Here is a 19,290-nt window from a genome sequence, read left to right as displayed (position 1 = left end):
GCAGAGAGGACTAAGTATACAGGAGTCTCTCTCTAGACCACTGGAAAAAGTACCAGTATTATGTTAGTGCACAAGCACTTCCAGAGGTTTAATCCTCTGGGATCATGGCAGAGAAAGGGATGAAACTCAAAAGTCCAAGTTTCTGCCTGGATGAGACTTGTTAGCATGTCCTGCAAATTGCTGCTCCTGATAGTGGAGCTAATAACTAGCCTCAACACAAGTCCATATATGACAAGTGCATGGCTAACCTCATATTCAATAGTGGAAAGTTGAAGGATTTTCCCATAAGATCAGGAAAAAGATATGGATGCCCTCTCTCAGTACTTCAATTCAACGTAGTATGAGAAGTACTAGCCAGAGCAATGAGACAAGAAAAATAAATGAAAGACATCCAAAGAAGAAAAGAAGTAAAATTGTCTCTGTTTGCTGATGGCATGATCTTACATACAGAAAACCTTAAACGCATCACCAAAAAACTCTTAGAACTGATAATTAAATTCAGTAAAGTTGCAGGATACAAAATCAACACACAAAAATTAATAGTCTTTCAACACATTAACAACAAAGGATATGAAAAAGAAATTTTAAAAATAAACCCATTTACAATAGCATCAAAGAAATAAAGTATTTAGGAGTACATTTAACCAAAAAAGTGAAAGTCACCAAAAAATATAAAATATTAATTAAAAAAATGAAGAAGACACAAATAAAAAAGAGATACCATATGCATGGATTGGAAGAGTTGATATTGTTAAAATGTCCATACTATCTAAAGAAATTTATGGTTTCATTGAAATCCCTATCAAAATTCCAATGTTATCTCTCTCAGAAACAGGAAAAGTCATCCCCAAAAAATTCATGTAGAATCACAAAAATACCCAAATAGCCAAGGCAATAATTAGTAGAAAGAAGAAAGCTGGAGGCATCACATTACCTGATTTCAAGCTATACTACAAATTAATAGTAATTAAAACAGCATGGTACTGGCATAAAAATGGACACACCAACCAACAGAATATAACAGAGAGCTGGAAAAGAATCCATGCAACTACAATTGATTTTAGACAAAGGTACCAAGAATATGCAATGGAAAGGGGACAGTCTCTTAAATAAATGGTGAGAAAACTGGATATCCAAATGCTAAAGAATAAAATTGAACACTGATCTCACACCATATACTCAAGCAACTCAACATGGATTAAAGACTTAAACATAACACCAGATACTGTAAACTACTAGAAGAAAAGATTGAGGAAAAACTACAGGACATTGATCTGGGCAATACAAGCCAGAAGAGAGTGGAAGCCGATATTCAACATTCTTAAAGAAAAGAATTTTCAACCCAGAATTTCATATCCAGCCAAACTAAACTTCATAAGTGAAGGAGAAATAAAATCCTTTACAGACAAGCAAACGCTGAGATATTTTGTCACCACCATGCCTGCCCTACAAGAGCACCAGAAGGAAGCACTAAACATGGAAAGAAAAAACCACTACCAGCAACTGCAAAAACATGCTAAATTGTAAAGACCATCGATGCTAGGAAGAAACTGCATCAACTAATGAGCAAAATAACCAGCTAACATCATAATGACAGGATAAAATTCACACATAACAATATTAACCTTAAATATAAATGGACTAAATGCACTGATTAAAAGACACAGACTAGCAAACTGCATAGAGTCAAGACTCCTCAGTGTGCTGTATTCAGGAGACCTGTCTCACATACAGAGACACACAAAGACTCAAAATAAAGGGAAGGAGGAAGATCTACCAATCAAATGGAAAACAAAAAAAGGCAGGGGTTGCAATCCTAGTCTCTGATAAAACAGACTTTAAACCAACAAAGATCGAAAGACACAAACAAGGCCATTACATAATGCTAAAGGGATCAATTCAACAAGAAGAGCTAACTATCCTAAATATATATACACCCAATACAGGAGCACCCAGATTCATAAAGCAAGTCCTTAGAGACCTACGAAGATAATTAGACTCCTACACAATAATAACGGGGGACTTTAACACCCCACTGTCAACATTAGACAGATCAAGGAGACAGAAAGTTAACAAAGATATCCAGGAATTGAACTCAGCTCTGCACCAAGCAGATCTAATAGACATCTACAGAACTCTCCACCCCAAATCAACAGAATTTACATTCTTCTCAGCACCATATCGCACGTATTCCAAAACTGACCACATAGTTGGAATTAAAGCACTCCTCAGCAAATGTAAAAAAACAGAAATTATAACAAACTGTCTCTCAGACCACAGTGCAATCAAACTAGAACTACAATTAAGAAACTCACCCAAAACCACTCAATTACATGCAAACTGAACAACCTGCTCCTGAATGACTACTGGGTACATAATGAAATGAAGGCAGAAATAAAGATGTTCTTTGAAACCAATGAGAACAAAGACACAACATACCAGAATCTCTGGGACACATTTAAAGCAGTGTGTAGAGGGAAATGTATAGCACTAAATGCCCACAAGAGAAAGCAGGAAAGATCTAAAATTGACACCCTAACATCACAATTAAAAGAACTAGAGAAGCAGGAGCAAACACATTCAAAAGCTAGCAGAAGGCAAGAAATAACTAAGATCAGAGCAGAACTGAAGGAGATAGAGACACAAAAACCCTTCAAAAAATCAATGAATCCAGGAGCTGGTTTTTTGAAAAGATCAACAAAATTGACAGACCACTAGCAAGACTAATAGAGAAGAAAAGAGAGAAGAATCAAATAGATGCAATAAAAAATGTTAAAGGGGATATCACCACCAATCCCACAGAAATGCAAACTACCATCAGAGCATACTATAAACACCTCTATGCAAATAAATTAGAAAATCTAGAAGAAATGGATAAATTCCTCAATACATACACCCTCCCAAAAATAAACCAGGAAGAAGCTGAATCCCTGAATAGACCAATCACAGGCTCTGAAATTCAGGCAATAATTAAGAGCCTACCAACAAAAAAAAGTCCAGGACCAGATGGATTCACAGCTGAATTCTACCAGAGGTACAAGGAGGAGGTGGTACCATTCCTTCTGAAACTATTCCAATCAATAGAAAAAGAGGGAATCCTCCCTAATGCATTTGATGAGGCCAGCATCATCCTAATACCAAAGCCTGACAGAGACACAACAGAAAAAGAGAATTTTAGACCAATATTACTGATGCACATCCATACAAAAATCCTCAATAAAATACTGACAAACTGATTCCAGCAGCACATTAAAAAGCTTATCTACCATGATCAAGTTGGCTTCATCCCTGGGATGCAAGGCTGGCTCAATATATGCAAATCAGTAAATGTAATCCAGCATATAAACAGAACCAAAGACAAAAACCACATGATTATCTCAATAGATGCAGAAAAGGCCTTTGACAAAATTCAAAAACCTTAATGCTAAAAACTCTCAATAAATTCGGTATTGATGGGACACATCTCAAAATAATAAGAGCTATTTATGACAAACCCAAAGCCAATATCATACTGAATGGGCACAAACTGGAAGCTTTCCCTTTGAAAACTGGCACAAGACAGGGATGCCCTCTCTCACCACTTCTATTCAACATATTATTGGAAGTTCTGGCCAGAGTAATCAGGCAGGAGAAAGAAATAAAGGGTATTCAATTAGGAAAAGAGGAAGTCAAATTGTTCCTGTTTGTAGATGACATGATTGTATATTTAGAAAACCCCATTGCCTCAGCCCAAAATCTCCAAAAAGCTGATAAGCAACTTCACCAAAGTCTCAGGATACAAAATAAGTGTGCAAAAATCACAAGCATTCTTATACACCAATAACAGACAAACAGAGAGCCAAATCATGAGTGAACTCCCATTCACAATTGCTTCAAAGAGAATAAAATACCTAGGAATCCAACTTCCAAGGGACATGAAGGACCTCTTCAAGAAGAACTACAAACCACTGCTCAATGAAATAAAAGAGGACACAAATGGAAGAACATTCCACGCTTATGAATAGGAGGAATCAATTTTGTGAAAACGGCCATACTTCCCAAGGTAATTTATAGATTCAATGCCATCCCCATCAAGCTACCAATGACTTTCTTCACAGAATTGGAAAAAACTAAAGTTCAAATGGAACCAAAAAAGAGCCCGCATTGCCAAGTCAACCCTAAGCCAAAAGAACAAAGCTGGAAGCATCACGCTACCTGACTTCAAACTATACTACAAGGCTACAGTAAGCAAAACAGCATGGTACTGGTACTGACACAGAGATATAGACCAATGGAACAGAACAGAGCCCTCAGAAATAATACCGCACATCTACAACCATCTGATCTTTGACAAACCTGACAAAAACAAGAAATGAGGAAAGGATTCCCTATTTAATAAATGGTGCTGGGAAAACTGGCTAGCCATATGTAGAAAGCTGAAACTGGATCCCTTCCTTACATCTTATACAAAAATTAATTCAACATGGATTAAAGACATAAATGTCAGATCTAAAACCATAAAAACCCTAGAAGAAAACCTAGGCAATACCATTCAGGACATAGGCATGGGCAAGGACTTCATGTCTAAAACACCAAAAGCAATGGCAACAAAAGCCAAAATTGACAAATGGGATCTAATTAAACTAAAGAGCTTCTGCACAGCAAAAGAAACTACCATCAGAGTGAATAGGCAACCTAAAGAATGAGAGAAAATTTTTGCAATCTACTCATCCGACAAAGGGCTAATATCCAGAATCTACAAAGAACTCAAACAAATTTAAAAGAAAAAAAACAACCCCATCACAAAGTGGGTGAAGTATGTGAACAGACACTTCTCAAAAGAAGACATTTATGCAGCCAACAGACACATGAAAAAACGTTCATCATCACTGGTCATCAGAGACATGCAAATCAAAACCACAATGAGATACCATCTCACACCAGTTAGAATGGCGATCATTAAAAAGTCAGGAAACAGGTGCTGGAGAGGATGTGGAGAAATAGGAACAATTTTACACACTGTTGGTGGGACTTTAAACTACTTCAACCATTGTGGAAGACAGTGTGGCAATTCCTCAAGGATCTAGAACTAGAAATATCATTGGACCCAGCCATCCCATTACTGGGTATATACCCAAAGGATTATAAATCATGCTGCCATAAAGACACATGCACACATATGTTTATTGTGGCATTATTCACAATAACAAAGACTTGGAACCAACCCAAATGTCCATCAGTGATAGACTGGATTAAGAAAATGTGGCACATCTACACCATGGAATATATGCAGCCATAAAAAAGGATGAGTTCGTATCCCTTGTAGGGACATGGATGAAGCTGGAAGCCATCATTCTCAGCAAACTATCACAAAGACAAAAAACCAAACACCGCATGTTCTCACTCATAGGTGGGATTTGAACAATGAGAACACATGGACACAGGAAGGGGAACATCACACATGGGGGACTGTTGTGGGGTGGGGGGAGCGGGGAGGGATAGCATTAAGAGATATACCTAATGTAAATGATGAGTTAATGGGTGCAGCACACCTACATGGCACATGTATATATATGTAACAAACCTGCACATTGTGCACATGTACCCTAGAACTTAAAGTATAATTAAAAAAAGAAAAAAATATGAGAAAAAATAACATTGGAAGAAAAACATATTAAATTTCTATACTTCTTTTAAAATTAAAATTAAAAACTATATACACACACACATGCATGCACATATATGTGGAACTTAAACAACTCTATAGAAAGAAAACAAATAATCCAATTAAGAAATGGGCAAATAGCCTGAATGAATATTTCTAAAAAGAAGACATACGAATGATTAAGAGATACATAAAAAGATGCTTAACAACACTAATCATTAAAAAGTTACAAATTAAAAACACAATGAGCTATCACCTCACATCTGTTAGAATGGCTATTATCAAAGAGAGAAAAAACAAGTGTTGGTGAAGATGTGGAAAAAGGGGAACACTTGTGTACTGTTGATGGGAATGTAAGTTAGTGCAACCATTATGGAAAACAGTAAAAGGTTCCTCAAAAAACTAAAAATAGAATTACAACATGATCCAGTGATTCGGCTTATGGGCATTTACTCAAAAGATTTGAAATCAGTATGTCAAAGCAATGTCTGCACTCCCATGTAAATTGCAGCACTATTCCCAATAGCTAATATATAGAATCAGCCTAAGTGCCCATCAACAGATAAATGGATAAAGAAAATGTGGTATATATACACAATAGAATACTATTCAGCCTTAAAAATGAAGAAATTCTGTTATTTGTGATAACAGGGATGGAACTGGAGAACATTATGCTAAGTAAAGTCAGGTCAGGAACAAGAAAACAAATACCATATATTCTCACTTATATGTGGAATCTAAAACAACCGAACTCATAGAAGAGAGTAGAATGCTGATTGCCAGAGGGCTTGGGGGCGGGGGGAAAGGGGGAGATGATAGTCAAAGGGTATAAAGCCTGTTAGAATGGAGGAGTAAATCTGATCTTTTTTAAAAAATAATAAATTGCACAGCCAGTTGAATATAGCTAATAATAGAGTACAATCCACCTTCCTATCCATGGATTCCACATCCATTGATTCAACCAATCTTAAATAAATAAAAAAAAATTGGAAAAAGAGGCCAGGTGAGGTGGCTCATGCCTGTAATCCCAGCACTTTGGGAGGCCAAGATGGGAGGATCGCTTGAGCCCAGAAGTTCAAGACTAGCCTAGGCAACCTGGAAAGACCCTATCTCTACAAAAAAAAAAAAAAAAAAAATTAGTTGGGCATGGTGGCATGCACCTGTTGTCCCATATACTTAGGAGGCTGAGGTAGAAGAATTGCTTGAGCCCAGGAGTTCAAGGCTGCAGTGAGCTATGGTCATACCACTGCACAACAGCCTGGGCAATGGGGCAAGATTCTGCCTCTAAAACAAAAAAGAATAAAATTCAGAAAAAAAAAAAGTGTTCGTATTAGACATGTACAGACTTTTTTTTCTTGTCATTATTCCCTAAAAAATACAGTATAACAACCATTTACATGGCATTTACATTGTATAAGGAATTATAAGTAATTTAGACTGGGCACAGTGGCTCATGCCTTAAATCCCAGCACTGTCGGAGGCTGAGGCAGGAGGAATACTTGAGATCAGGAGGTCCACTCCAGCCTGGGCAAACACAGTGAGACCCTATCTCTATAAAAACAAATTTTTAATTATCTGGGCATGGTGATGTGCACCTGCAGTCCCAACTACTGGGGAGGCTGAGGTGGGAGGATCACTTGAGTCCAGAAGGTCGAGCTAAAGTGAGCCACAATCATGCCAATGCATTCCAGCCTGGGTGACAGAGTAAGACTCTGTCTGAGAAAAAAAAAAAAGAATTTAGTCACACTCAATATTGCCTGCAGACTCATTATGAACTTGGAAATGTGCAAAAGATAACATGGTAACATATCCAAGATTATGGAGAAAGAGAACAGATTGACAAGACAAGATGGGGCCAGCCATTATTATATTCCAGATGTGAGGTAATAGTCAACTTGATCTAGTAAACAAGCACAGGAATGAATAAGAATATAGAAATTGAAGAGACACTACAGACATGAAGACAGAGAGTTTGGACATTAACCACCTATACAGGATGAAGGAGAGAGTAAGGGCAATGGAGATGCTTAGGACAAGGGACTGAATGAACTGAGTTCTTATATTCAGTTGGTGAAAAAATAATTGCAGTTTATGCCATTAATAATAAAATGGAGAGTGGAAGAACAAAGCACTTCACAAGGCAACTAAGGCTGGTTTAAGATGAGGGAAATATGTAACACAAAATTGACCATAACAATGGGACAGTCTAAATTATTGACTATAGGGAGTAATTAACATACAAAAAAATGATTTCTTCCTATTCAATCCTCTAGAACAGCATTAATTTAATAAGGCTGTTATAATCTCCATGTGACCTGTGGCATGCCTAATATTATGTAATCAACCACAGTAAGACAAACCTAATCCTCTCAACAGACGTACTTGCTAGACAAAGGTCATCATGCCCATTGGTAACATCAACTTAACACAGTTTTCTAAGCTTATCAACTCAAAATTACACCAAAGCCAGGAAGGAGAGTAGAGCACTTATAAACCGATACTAATATTTCCTTCTGTTTAAGTGAATTTGAAAAATCAGTGGTTATGTACAAATAGCCTATCAAAATTAAGCTAGCTGACAAAAAACATTGTTGAAAGAAATTAAAGAAGATCTAAATAAATGGAAAGACATCCCACATTCATCTATTGGAAGACTTAATGTCGTTAAAATGGCATTACTTCCCAAATTGATCTACAGATTCAAAGTGATCCATATCAAAATATCTGTTACCTTTTTAATAGAAATTGACAAGATTACCATAAAATCCATGGGGAACTCTACACAACCAAAATAGCTAAGAACCAAAACAATCTTGGGAAAGAACAAAACTGGAGAACTGACACTTTCCAATTTCAAAACTTACATAAAAGCTACCATCACCCAGGTGCGTGGTTCACTCCTGTGATCCCAGCAATCTGGGAGGCCAGGGTGGGTGGACTGCTTGAGGCCAGCAGTTGGAGGCCAGCCTGTGCAAAATAGCGAAAGGCTGTCTCTACTCAAAATACAATAAATTATCTGGCCATAGTGGCACATGCCTGTAATCCCAGCTATTCAGGAGGCTGAGGTGGGAGAATCACCTGAGCCCGGGAGGTAGAGGCCAAGATCACACCATTGCACTATAGCCTAGGCAACCAGAGTGAGACCCTGTCTCAAAAAAAAAAAGTACTGTCATACTGGCATAAAGAAAGCTATATAGATCAATGAAATAGAATTTAGAGTCTAAAAATAAATCCTCGTGTTTGTAGTCAACTGAATTTCAACAAATGTACCACGATCACCCAATGGGGAATGAATAGTCTTTTCAACAAATGGTACTAGGACAACTGAATATGCACATGCAAAGAATGAAGTTGTACCCATACCTCACACTATAATCAAAAATTGACTCAGAGTGGATCTTAGACCTAAATGTAAGAGTTAAAATTATAAAACCATTTGAAGAAAACTTGGGGTGAATCTTTGTGATATTGGACTAAGAAATCATTTCTTAAACGTGACAAAAAAATTGCAAGAAACCATGCAAATAAATAAATAAATTGGATTTCACAAAAACTAAAAACTTGTATTTCAAAAGACACTGTTAAGAAAGTGAAAGACACTTGACAAAATGGGAGAAAATATCTTTAATAACATCTGATATGGGACTTTTATCTAGAATATATAAAAACTTTTCCATCTCAATAATTTTAAAAATATAATAACCTAATTTAAAAACGGACAGAAGGTCTGAATATACTTTTATCCAAAGAGATACACAAATGACCAGTAAGCACAACAGAAAATTATTTGATGTCAGGAAAATGCAAACCAAACCACATGGAACCACCTCAACCCCACTGAGATGGCTGGAATCAAAAAGATAAGAAACATTAGCAAGGTTGTGGAGAAAGTGGAATCCTCAAAACATTGTAGTGAGAATACGAAATGGTGCAGCAAATTTCATGCCTAGGTTTTCTTCTGAGAGTTTTATATTTTTAGCTCTTACATTTAGGTCTTTGATCCAGCCACAGTTTCTCCAAAGATTAAGCATACAGTTGCTGTATAATCCAGCAATTCTGCAGCCAAGTATATACCCAAGAGAAATAAAAACTTATCTATACACAAAAACTTGTACACAAATGTCCATACCAGCATTATTCATAACAGCCAAAACAGAAACAATCAAAACCAACAACTAATGAATGGAAATATAAAATATGATATAGCCACACCCAAATATTATTTGACCACATAAAGGAATGAGGTACTGATACATGCTATGTCAATGAAACTTGAAAACATTGTGCTAAGTGACAGAAGTCAGACAAACAAAGACCACATACTGTGTAATTTCACTTACATGAAATGTCTACAATAGCAAACCTATAGAGACAGACAGTATATTAGTGTTGACTAGAGCCACCCCAATACAGGGTGACTGTTAAGCATATGGTTGTCTTTTCAGGATGATGGAAATGTTCTGAAATTGGTTGTGGTGGTGGCTGCACAGCTCTGTGAAAAATACTAAAATTGTTGAATTGTATTTAAAATGTATGAGGGTACAATATGTGAATTAAACTCAATAAAAATGCTGTGGAAAATAAAATAAGCTAGATTCTAAATATTATAGTGAGGTCAAAGGAACAATGCACTTTTTAAATATAGTAATGAGGACATAGCCACTGGTCACTGAAACACCATAGACCTTACAATTCTCCTTGACCTGGAATTAATGGAGACAACTCATAGCATTAAGGAAACCCCCCTAAATGTGTACAAAAATGGAGAACTCATATAGTGTCATTTTTCTGGCAGTGTCCATATTTTAATGAGATTCTTAAATTAATTAGACCTCAGAACAATTGACCTAGCAGTAGAGAAGGTGGAGAGTACAAATAATTTGCTTCTTCCCTTTTCCAGTTTCCTCAAAGTATCTCATCTTCTTCACTTCACTCCATCTAGAACACATTATTCGAGCAGTCCTGCTAACATTCCATGGGCAATTTCATGGAAGTCACCTTCATCTTTGACTCCATCCCATTTTCACCTACTGACTGATTCTGCATTTCCACCTAGTGCTGTAAAGCGGTTGAATAAAATAATGGTGGCTTCAGAGGAAAGATTTTATTCTCTAGAGTTAACTCTTTTCAGTTTGTTCTGGATTGGGCCTCTTCTCAGTTCAAAGAGTACTTTGCACCTTAGTGTCCTGAGGGCATCTATATTACCTTCCTCACAGTTTCCATATTGACCCTACCACTATTCAAATTCACCATCTGAATCTTTCCCTCCTCAGTTAAAGTTATCAAAGAGAATGTCTGCTCTCATTACTGAAATTTCCCACACAGGTCCTATCATTTGGCTCCTATCTGATCCTCTAACTGAAACTAATATCCATAGATTTTTGGCAATATGACAAAATGGACAACTTGATTTCATTTCAGAATCTGTTTCTGTAGCCCACACTTTCAGCAAGCTGAACTTCAAAGACATGAAAAGTCTTGTAGCAAGTTTTTGACCTCCATTCTCATTGTACATATCCTTCTACACAATTCCTAGGATTATTTTCTCTAATAATTATACGCATCCCACTCTTGTTAGGACTCACACATATACCTGATCACATCAAAACTCTCCATGCCAGCATTCAGGTCTGCAGCTTACAGACACCTCCAATTCCATATTTGTCCGGATTTACTTTTGGTTCCATTCAGTTAAGGCCTCCCTTCTCCATCTCTTTGCCACCACACACCTCTGAACCTCTCATCACACTGTTCTGCACACCAAAAAATTGACTGCCCCGTTATTCATTGTAAATATTTTAACATTTACACCAAACATCAGGACATGCAGGAGGCCCACTTAGGTTAAACCCTTTCACCTCACTCTCCCATATGCTGTGTGATATGACCACGTCCACCTTCAATTTATGACACTATATTTTGCATTTTCTATCTTATTTGTATTTCCCTTTCATCTAAGGCATGCATTCTGTCTTTTCTCAGATAAATTCTTAGTACCTAACAATGGTGCTCACATATTATAATTGTTTAACAATTCAATTATAAATTCTCCGTGGTGCTTCATCCAGATCCATACACATGATAAGTACCTAAAGTGCTCATGAAGTGTTTCTTGCCTCACCATTTAAGCAATCGTTATAGAACTAATCAATGAACCACAAGATGCAGGCAAACAAATAACATTTTACCTGTTCCATTTTGATCAGGAAACAATCAATAAAGTCCCGAGCACTGTTCATGTCCAGGGATTCTTGATGTTCTTTTATTCTCTCCAATACATAACTTTTAATGTAAGCAAAATTTTCAGCTATTTTATTATGACTTCCTGGGAGATAATCGATGAGAGCAGGGAAATTATTGCAGACCTTAAAGATTTTTAAAAATTAATTAAATTAAACACATGTATTGAAGACATATGCCATAAGTCAACTGCTGGTTTAAAACTGGAGTGAATTTTTAAAAATTATCTCCCTCTGTAAGAGGAGCATTTGATTATACGTACAAAGTAGTCCTCTATACTGATAGATTTAAGTTAGAAAATTCTGAACAAGGGATCAAAGATGACAATTTCCTATACTCATATATTATTTTCAGAATATTAAAATAGCTTCATGTCAATTATCTCATTTTTTTACATTAATTCTTCTCCATAGCCTTGAAATATAGAATGCCATCAATTGCTTTAATTCCCATTTTACAGATAAGAACAGAGGTTAAGGAAATTTGAACAACATGAAATAGATCACAAAGCCATTCCCTGCTATTTCTACTCCTAGCAGGAAGCCTCAGAAATAGAATCACTCTTTTATAACTGGGAGGGGTACAAAGATACCATAAAATGTAATTCAGCATTTTATGGATAAGTACCCATACACCAGAGTAGTTAAGATACTTCCGTGGGTAGTTGAGATAATCACACAATTATCCTTTAGACAGAGTTCGGGACATGCTAGCTCAGCACAGGCAAAACTGTAATTTTTTTAATGGTTCATACACCCCAAAATCCAATCATTTTGTCATCTTAACCTTAAATACCTTGCTGAAGCAGCAAACACCCCTATCCTATTCAGAACTTCCTGGTAGCATCTGTTCTCCAAAACCTCCTCCCCTTTTGCCAAATAATGTGATGAAGAGGTCTCTAGGTGTGAATTAGAGGAAAAGCCTGTGAGTAATGCCAGCTTTTCAACAAGGGACTTGGATTTCCATTGAGTGTGTGCTTTTGGGCAGTCACCAAAGTACTGCCAGAAACTGGATTTGGGGGTTTGGTGGGAAAAAACACCAGCTAATGGGCTTGAATTCCAGCTCTATATTCAGGCATTTCTTTTCTCATCTGTAAAATAAAGAAATCATCTTTCCCAGATGTTAATGCCACAATGCTAAGATATGGGCAAGCTGTAGTGTTCAACCACTCACTTCACAGAATAATGCCCACAAAATTGGCACAATAGACAGTTCCATGGGCCCATCTCTCCATAAAAACACCCAAAAATTCAAACAAAAAAGTCAGAATCAACTCTAACAGAACTCTGGAAATCAGTCAAAGGTTTATAGCAAACAAGGGAGAACTGAATAAAAAAAAATGGCACTTAAAAATAGTAGAAAAGCTTTGTGGGTTTTTATTTTTATTTTAAGCTCCAAGGTGCACGTGCAGGATGTGCAGGTTTGTTACATAGGTAAATGTGTGCCATGGTGGTTTACTGCACCTATAAACTCATCACCTAGGTATTAATCCCCACACACATTAGCTATTTTTCCTAATGCTCTCCCTCCACCAACGCCCCGGACAGGCCCTAGTGTGTGTTGTTCCCCTCCCTGGCTCCATGTGTTCTCCTTGTTCAGCTCCCACTTATGAGTGAGAACATGTGGTGCTTGGTTTTCTGCTCCTGCATTAGTTTGCTGATGATAATGGCTTCCAGCTCCATCTGTGTCCCTGCAAAGGACATAATCTCATTCCTTTTTATGGCTACATAGTATTCCATGATGCATATGTAAGCTTTGTGGTATGTTTATTTGCTCTTGTACCACCTCCCTCATCAGCTTGGCAGTGATCTTGTCAAGGGCAGCCCTGCTCCCAGTGGAGGGCCCTGGTTCCTATTTACAGAGGGATCACAGAAGACCTTACTTGCAAAAAATTATGTTTCTCTTTCTCACCTGTCTGAGGACTAACATGGGCTAACACGAGGCAGTCACCTTTGTTTCACCTGATTCAAAACTCACTCAGGATGGAAAAGCAATGGACATTTCTCAAAAATCTCCTAAGACAAATGAACAACCCAAAGCTACCTAGGGCAAATGATTATAGTTAAGGCACACAGTAGAGCACTAAAATCCTGAGAATAAAAGCTGGGAGACAGTTTCTTTGGAAAACTGGGATGTTCAAAAGTGCCTAAGAAATTTAGAAAGTTATCAACATGCCAAGAGCGGGACAGGCTAGTTAGAAAAATGTGAGAAGATCCTGAACTTTCACCTCTGGCTGATATCCAGGCTCAACTTAAGCAGTAAGTGAAGGCTATGACAAGGAGTGCTCCAGCCAATCTGAAAGACCTTCCTTCCTTCCTTTCTTCCTTCATTCCTTTCCTCCTTCCTTCCTTTCTTTCCTTACTTCCTTCCATCTTTCTTCTGCTATTTATATATATAAATACATATATTTTTTCTATGTCTCTTTTTTGCCTCTCCACATTCAAGAAAATTTCTGTCAAAGTTAGCTGAACATACGCTAAAGAAAAGACTTCAGAAACCACACATGACTTGCAAAAATAGTTTTGAAAAGTCACTAAAGAAAGCTATAGCCTTAAGAAGAAAAAAAAAAACTATAGCAGGCAACAAAACACCCTAAAGAGAGGAAAGACTCTGATTTCCAGAGCTACTATATAAGAGTATCCAAAATTTCCAGTTTTCAAACATTCGCTTCACAGCTTGGTACATACAAAGTTCTGGACTGGGATTGGGGCAAGATGGCCAAATAAGGACAGCTCCAGTCTGTGGTTCCCAACGAGACCAATGCAGAAGGCCCGTGATTTCTGCATTTCCAACTGAGGTGCCCGGTTCATCTCACTGGGACTAGTTAGACAGTGGGTGCAGCCCACGGATGGCAAACAGAAGCAGGGTAGGGAATTGGCTCACCCAGGAAGCACAACGGGTTGGGGAACTCCCTCCCCTAGCCAAGGGAAGCCATGAGGGACAGTGCTATCCAGCCCAGATACTACACTTTTCCCACGGTCTTCGCAACCTGTCGCAACCCACAAACTAGGAGATTCCTTCAGATGCCTACATCACAAGGGCCCTGGGTTTCAAGCACAAAACTGGGTGGCCATTTGGCCAGACACCAAGCTAGCTACAAAAGTCTTTTTTTCATACCCCAGTGGCACCTGAATTCCAGTGAGACAGAACCATTCACTCCCCTGGAAAGGGGGCTGAAGCCAGGGAGCCAAGTGGTCTAGCTCACAGGATCCCACCCTCATGGGGCCCAGCAAGCTAAGATCCACTAGCTTGAAATTCTCACTGCCAGCACAGCAGTCTGAAGTCAACCTGGGATGCTCAAGCTTGATGGGAGGGAGGGGAGTCCACCATTACTGAGGTGTGAGTAGGCGGTTTTCCCCTCACAGTGTAAACAAAACCTCTGGGAAGATGAGTCTGGGCAGTGCCCACCACAGCACCACAAAGCCCCTGTAGCCAGACTGTCTCTCTAGACTCCTCCTCTCTGGGCATGGCATCTCTGAAATAAAGGCAGCAGCCCCAGTAGGGGACTATAGATAAAACCACCTCTTCCTAGGACAGAGCACCTGGAGGAAGGGGTGGCTGTGGGCACAGCTTCAGCAGACTTAAACGTTTCTGCCTGATGGCCCTGAAGAGAGCAGCAGATCTCCCAGCCTAGCACTCAAGTTCTGCTAAGGGACAGACTGCCTCCTCAAGTGGATCCCTGACCCCTGAGCCTCCTGAGAGGGAGACACCTCCCAGCACGGGTTGACAGACATGTCATACAGGAGAACTCTGGGTGGCATCTGGCTGGTGCCCCACCAGGATGAAGCTTCCAGAGGAAGGAGCAGGCAGCAATCTTTGCTGTTCTGCAGCCTCTGCTGGTGATACCCAGGCAAACAGGGTCTGGAGTGGACCCCCAGCAAACTCCAGCAGACCTGCAGAAGAGAGGCCTGACTGTTAGGAGAAAAACTAACAAACAGAAAGCAATAACATCAAAATCAACAAAAAGGATGACCATGCAAAAACTCCATCCGAAGGTCACCAACAGCAAAGACCAAAGGTAGATAAATCCATGAAGATGAGGAAAAACCAGCACAAAAAGACTAAAAATTCCAAAAACCAGAATGCCTCTTCTCCTCCAAAGGATCACAACTCCTCACCAGCAAGGGAACAAAACTGGATGGAGAATGAGTTTGACAAACTGACAGAACTAGGCTTCAGAAGATGTGTAATAACAAACTCCTCCAAGCTCAAGGAGTATGTTCTAACTCAATGCAAGGAAACTAAGAACCTTGATAAAAAGAGGAATTGCTAACTAGAATAACCAGTTTCAAGAAGAACATAAATGACCTGATGGCATTGAAAAAGCACAAGAACTTCATGAAGCATACACAAGTATCAATAGCCAAATTGATCAAGCAGAAGAAAGGATAACAGACATTGAAGATCAACTTAATGAAATAAAGTGAGAATACAAGATTAGAGAAAAAAGAATGAAAAGGAGCGAACAAAGCCTCCAGGAAATATGGGACTAAGTGAAAAGACCAAACATATGTTTGATTGGTGTATCTGAAAGTGATGGGGAGAATGGAACCAAGTTGGAAAACACACTTCAGGATACTATCCAGGAGAACTTCCCCAATCTAGCAAGACAGGCCAACATTCAAATTCACGAAATACAGGAACATCACAAAGATATTCCTCGAGAATAGCAACCCCAAGACACACAATCATCATATGCACCAAGGTTGAAATGACGGAAAAAATATTGAGGGCAGCCAGAGAGAAAGGTTAGGTTACCCCCAAAGGGAAGCCCATTAGACTAACAGCAGATCTCTGTGCAGACACCAGACAAGCCAGAAGAGAGTGGGGGCCACTATTCAACATTTTTAAAGAAAAGAATTTTCAACCAAGAATTTCTTTTTTTAATTATTTTTTTATTATACTTTAAGTTTTAGGGTACATGTGCACAACATGCAGGTTTGTTACATATGTATACATGTGCCATGTTGGTGTGCTGCACCCATTAACTCTTCATTTAACATTAGGTGTATCTCCTAATGCTATCCCTCCCCCTTTTCCCGCCCCACAACAGGCCCCAGTGTGTGATGTTCCCCTTCCTGTGTCCGTGTGTTCTCACTGTTCAATTCCCACCTATAAGTGAGAACATGCAGTGTTTGGTTTTTTGTCCTTGCGATAGTTTGCTGAGAATTATGGTTTCCAGCTTCATCCATGTCCAAAGGACATGAACTCATCATTTTTTATGGCTGCATAGTATTCCATGGTGTATATGTGCCACATTTTCTTAATCCAATCTATCATTGTTGGATATTTGGTGTGCTTCCAAGTCTTTGCTATTGTGAATAATGCCACAATAAACATATGTGTGCATGTGTCTTTATAGTAGCATGTTTTATAATCCTTTGGATATATATCCAGTAATGGGAAGGCTGGGTCAAATGGTACTTCTAGTTCTAGATCCCTGAGGAATCATCACACTGACTTCCACAATGGTTGAACTAGTTTACAGTCCCACCAACAGTGTAAAACTATACCTATTTCTCCACCTCCTCTCCAGCACCTGTTGTTTCCTGACTTTTTAATGATCACAGTTCTAACTGGTGTGAGATGGTATCTCATTGTGGTTTGATTTGCATTTCTCTGATGGCCAGTGATGATGAGCATTTTTTCATGTGTCCTTTGGCTGCATAACTGTCTTCTTTTGAGAAGTGTCTGTTCATAACCTTTGCCCACTTTTTGATGGGGTTCTTTTTTCTTGTAAATTTGTTTGAGTTCATTGTAGATTCTGGATATTAGCCTTTTGTCAGATGAGTAGATTGCAAAAATTTTCTCCCATTCTGTAGGTTGCCTGTTCACTCTGATGGTGGTTTCTTTTGCTGTGCAGAAGCTCTTTAGTTTAATTAGATCCATTTGTCAATTTTGGCTTTTGTCGCCATTGCTTTTGGTATTCCAGACATGAAGTCCTTGCCCATGCCTCTGTCCTGAATGGTATTGCCTAGGTTTTCTTCTATGGTTTTTATGGTTTTAGGTCTAACATTTAAGTCTTTAATCCATCTTGAATTGTTCTATAAGGTGTAAGGAAGGCATCCAGTTTCAGCTTTCTACATATGGCTAGCCAGTTTTCCCAGCACCATTTATTAAATAGGGAATCCTTTCCCCATTGCTTGTTTTTGTCAGGTTTGACAAAGATCAGATGGTTGTAGATATGCGGCATTATTTCTGAGGGCTCTGTTCTGTTCCATTGGTCTATATCTCTGTTTTGGTACCAGTATCATGCTGTTTTGCTTACTGTAGCCTTGTAGTACAGTTTGAAGTCAGGTAGTGTGATGCCTCCAGCTTTGTTCTTTTGGCTTAAGATTGACTTGGCGATGCGGGCTCTTTTTTGGTTCCATATGAACTTTAAAGTAGTTTTTTTCCAATTCTGTGAAGAAAGTCATTGGTAGATTGATGGGGATGACATTGAATCTATAAATTACCTTGGGCAGTATGGCCATCTTCATGATATTGATTCTTCCTACCCATGAGCAAGAAATGTTCTTCCATTTGTTTGTGTCCTCTTTTATTTCATTGAGGAGTGGTTTCTGGTTCTCCTTGAAGAGGTCCTTCACATCTCTTGGAAGTTGGATTCCTAGGTGTTTTATTCTCTTTGAAGCAATTGTGAATGGGAGTTCACTCATGATTTGGCTCTCTGTTTCTCTGTTATTGGTGTATAAGAATGCTTGTGAATTTTGCACATTTATTTTGTATCCTGAGACCTTGCTGAAGTTGCTTATCAGCTTAAGGAGATTTTTGATTGAGACAACGGGGTTTTCTAAATATACAATCATGTCATCTGCAAACAGGGAAAATTTTACTTCCTCCTTTACTAATTGAATATCTTTTATTTCCTTCTCCTGCCTGATTGCCCTGGCCAGAACTTCCAACACTATGTAGAATAGGAGTGATGAGAGAGGGCATCCCTGTCTTGTGCCTGTTTTCAAAGGGAATGCTTCCAGTTTGTGCCCATTCGGTATGATATCAGCTTTGGGTTTGTCATAGATAGCTCTTATTATTTTCAGATACATCCCATCAATACCTAATTTATTGAGAGTTTTTAGCATGAAGGGTTGTTGAATTTTGTCAAAGGCCTTTTCTGCATCTATTGAGGTAATCATGTGGTTTTTGTCTTTGGTTCTATTTATATGCTGGATTACGTTTATTGATTTGTGTATGTTGAACCAGCCTTGCATCCCAGGGATGAAGCCCACTTCATCATAGTGGATAAGCTTTTTGATGTGCTGCTGGATTCGGTTTGCCAGTATTTTGTTGAGGATTTTTGCATCGATGTTCATCAGGGATATTGGTCTAAAGTTCTCTTTTTTTGTTGTGTCTCTGCCAGGCTTTGGTATCAGTAGGATGCTGGCCTCATCAAATGCATTAGGGAGGAT

The 19,290-nt window shown here is 38.6% G+C and overlaps 1 protein-coding gene across 1 annotated transcript in view; it reads right to left on the bottom strand.

Annotated features, from left to right (window-relative positions):
• Positions 1-19,290, bottom strand: part of LOC134756383 (cytochrome P450 2C18) — a 52,281-nt gene that overhangs the window by 17,379 nt on the left and 15,612 nt on the right. Inside the window, exon 5 of the mRNA XM_055352525.2 lies at positions 11,833-12,009. Within this exon, the coding sequence (XP_055208500.1) occupies positions 11,833-12,009 (177 nt within the window). The remainder of the gene's footprint in view (positions 1-11,832; positions 12,010-19,290) is intronic.

The sequence above is a fragment of the Gorilla gorilla genome, chromosome 8, assembly GCF_029281585.2.
Source record: "Gorilla gorilla gorilla isolate KB3781 chromosome 8, NHGRI_mGorGor1-v2.1_pri, whole genome shotgun sequence".
Lineage (NCBI taxonomy): Eukaryota > Metazoa > Chordata > Mammalia > Primates > Hominidae > Gorilla > Gorilla gorilla.
Note: the sequence above shows the minus strand (reverse complement) of the source record. Positions and strands in the feature narration are given on the sequence as shown.